Genomic DNA, 3,407 nt, shown 5'->3' with positions numbered 1-3,407 from the left:
ACTGACTGACTGACTGACTGACTGACTGAATTAATGAATGAATAAGTCAGTCAGACTCACTGAGTTACCGTTAGACTTAAATTTGGCATGCACTATGACTCCTTTCTTCTCTTTTGTTTTCTCTATTGATGTGCGTAAAAGTTATAAAGTATCTAATAGAAATAAAATCTTCAACACAGAGCGGCGTGGAACTCGAGCTGGTCGAGTGTCAGCCGCTGCTCGAGTGGCTGGCCAACAACTACAAGTCTTTCGGTGCGACCCTCGAGATCATCACGGACAAGAGTCAGGAGGGCAGTCAGTTTGTGCGCGGTTTTGGCGGGATCGGCGGTGAGTTGGTCTAGATTTTAGTCTCTATACGGGTCTAGGTTTTATGTGTATGTAGGTCTAGTTGAGTTGGGTCGGTTGACGCTAGACTCTGGGTGTTTTTAATGGTCCATCGCTATGAGAAGTTTCGTTCTAAAGCTAGATATAGGTGTTTGTTTGAGCTGGGACGGTTAAGCGAGAGTTAGGTGTTTTTAATGTTTCATTATGTAAATTAATTCAGGTGTATTTATATTGTACAACACACTGTGTATTTACACCTGGTTGAATGAAGGCCCATGTCTAGATGTGGGTAGGGTGAGCTAAGGAATTATACTTGGTAGAGTTTGGTTTATAAGGTAAGCTAGGTTCGATGAGTTTAGGATTTTATAGATTTAGTGTTTGACACATATCTGGGGTGAGCTAGGTTACATGAACTAAGGCCTAGATTTAGTTTTTATATGGGTCTCGTTATGTGAGTAAGATTCAATGAACTAAGGAGTTTTTTGTTTAAGTATTTTTAGTTTGTGTGTAGTTGAGTTAAGTAAAGCTAAGCTAGGATCACCTGAATGAGCTGAAGGCAATCTTTTCCTATGAGTTATGTCTAAAGATATTCGGGCATCGCGGCATCCGCGGTGAGTTTTGTGACCTAATTTAACTACCGATAGATTAGAGTGAGTTAGGTTTCTAATAGTTATACGCTATTATAAAAACTTAGGGCAGAGGTTGCTAACTGGTTAGGACCTTCGGCTTATTTAATATTCGGGGAATTCACGGTACCACCGCTCGAAACGGTGAAGAAGAAAAACATCGGCTTGTCCGAGAATTAAAAAATCGATGACATGTGACATGTGCCAACCGGCACTTGGCCAGCGTGGTGGATTATGGCCTGAACCCTCATAGGAGGAAAGAGGAATTGGATGATGATGCTGATGATGATGATGATGATGATGATGAATAAACAAACAAACTTAGCTGGGATTAGAAATTTTTTACGCAAAAGGAAAAAAATAGCTACCCTTGAAAAATACCCCATATTAATTACTCTTGTGATTTGTTTTTTAATGACTTTAAATTTCGTGATGTGTTTTTAATAATAACGGCTACGGGCTGGTTGTAGAACAGAGTATTTGGGTATATTTGAACTTGACCGTAATTTTCATTGTATAATTTGTTTTCGCTTATCCTTTTTGTCATCGGCCAGGCATGTTAAAAGCAATTGAAAAATTTGGGCAATTTATTTAAATTGATATTGGTCCAACAGATATAATCTTCGTTTCTTATCTTGGTTTCAATAACTCTAGTTTACCAATTATACTTAGTTTCAATAGAATGTCTAAGAATGTTGCCACTTATTGCCATGGCCTTACATCCTATATTTACTTGTCTAAGAATATCATTTTCTAAGTATGCAGCAGCATATCATTGTCTCTTTGAGGTAGTTAGTTGCATGAAATGTCTAAATTAATTTGTGGGTCAAATGCCCACCATTTCCTTTAGTTTTCGATTCGAAGTCTGGACTGTTCTATTAATTATTAATAGGTATAGGTCAAATAACGGAAAGCGTTTTGGACAACAGTTGGGTTCACTTCTACGTATAAAGTTCCGAAACCTATAACTAAGTCTTTATATATGGAACGATGCTCAGAAATTCTTAGAAATAGTAGGAGGACCATTTTTATCGATAATTTACTGTTCGATTTGTATGTGTTTTTGAAAAATCTTGCCGTTTCCGTTAAATATCCAGCGAAAAAAAAAGTTCTAATATGGACCTTTGACCCCCAATTACCTTTGCACAAATGGGATTGATGGTTTTCTACCAGTGTTTGTGAAGTGACCCGAATGTCTTATTAGTACAAGTGTGCGGTTGCGAATTTTTATATTTTTCATTTGAAGGTTTATTTCTATGATAAATTAATATATTATTTATTTAGGGTATAGATATATTTTTTAATGTAGTATTGATCTGTGATTTTATTGTTTTTTCGGCTGTATCGCAAACATTTGATATAAACGGTTGCTATGGCAACGGTTTAACTTGAAAAATCCTTTTTAAAACTGTATAGAAAAGAAAAATGATTCAGAGGCGGATTTCGAACCTGCCTCTTTCGCCATAGCAGAGCAACGGTTTATATAAGGTTTACATTCGTTAAATGCTATTAAAAACTGACAAAAAAAGTAACATTTTTATTTTATTTTCTAAATAATAAAAAAAGTATTAAACAATCAAAAGGGCTGCTTTTGATAATCAATTGCCCAAAGTAAGTATAAAAAAGCAAAAGAAAAACATGATAATTTTATCTTTTGGATTTTTTATACTTGCCTTGGACATATACTTGCGAACCATTGCTTGTTTGCGGTACGGCCGGGACCGAAGGATTTTTTTTCTTTTTTGTATACTAATACACAAATTTTCCATTCCCTTTTTTGCTGCCCGCTCGGATAAAAAAAAACATACAATCAAAAATAGGTATATTGCGCTACAAAGTAGACTTCCAGTCGCTACAGCTGGACGAGCCATTGGACGACGTCGACCTGGACGACTATTGAGCTGTTCTGTGGTGATGCATGGACGGACGGACGGTTTTTTTTTTTTCGATTTTTTTTGTTTTTTTTTTTTTTGTTTCTTTTCGTTACGGTTTCGTTATCGCCTCGGTTCGTATTTGTTTTTCGATGTATATATTGAGTTTTTTGTGTTTTTTTTTTCTTAATTATGTAGGTAGTTTATCTCTTATTAGACGTTGAGTTTTTGCTTTATCGAGGACGTTTTTCTAGTTATTGTATATAGGTTATATTGGCCGTTGGCGTTGTTTAATGGCGTCATGAGATTATTTTTTATCTATATGTAAATTAGCGACACCTAACGCTTGAGAGAACCCGCAACGTTTTTAACACTATAGATTTTTGTCGTCTGCGATTTATTCACCTTTGACACCCGATAATAAACCAATGTAATATCATAATTATTAATTTGTATTTATAATATTAAATGATCGTTATTTCGAAGCTCGTATGGACTATGGAGTCGTATGTTACATTGACACTCGTAGCTTGTAGATGAATGACGTATTGTATATTGTTTTTTCTCACGATTATCATTGCGCTAT

General features: G+C 35.6%; 1 protein-coding gene across 2 annotated transcripts in view; it reads left to right on the top strand.

The window, feature by feature from the left end:
* LOC119838949 (eukaryotic peptide chain release factor subunit 1) overlaps positions 1–3,407 on the top strand; it is a 23,631-nt gene that overhangs the window by 11,113 nt on the left and 9,111 nt on the right. The window contains exons 8-9 of one of the 2 annotated variants that reach the window (XM_038365102.1): positions 180–327; positions 2,771–2,888. In XM_038365102.1, coding sequence (XP_038221030.1) covers positions 180–327; positions 2,771–2,850 — 228 coding nt within the window. In that variant the 3' untranslated portion in view covers positions 2,851–2,888. Of the gene's footprint in view, positions 1–179; positions 328–2,770; positions 2,889–3,407 lie in introns of those variants that run through there. The other variant, XM_038365101.1, reaches the window with a different exon arrangement.

Source organism: Zerene cesonia, unplaced genomic scaffold (genome assembly GCF_012273895.1).
Source record: "Zerene cesonia ecotype Mississippi unplaced genomic scaffold, Zerene_cesonia_1.1 Zces_u006, whole genome shotgun sequence".
NCBI lineage: Eukaryota > Metazoa > Arthropoda > Insecta > Lepidoptera > Pieridae > Zerene > Zerene cesonia.
This window is presented reverse-complemented; position numbering and strand designations above follow the sequence as displayed.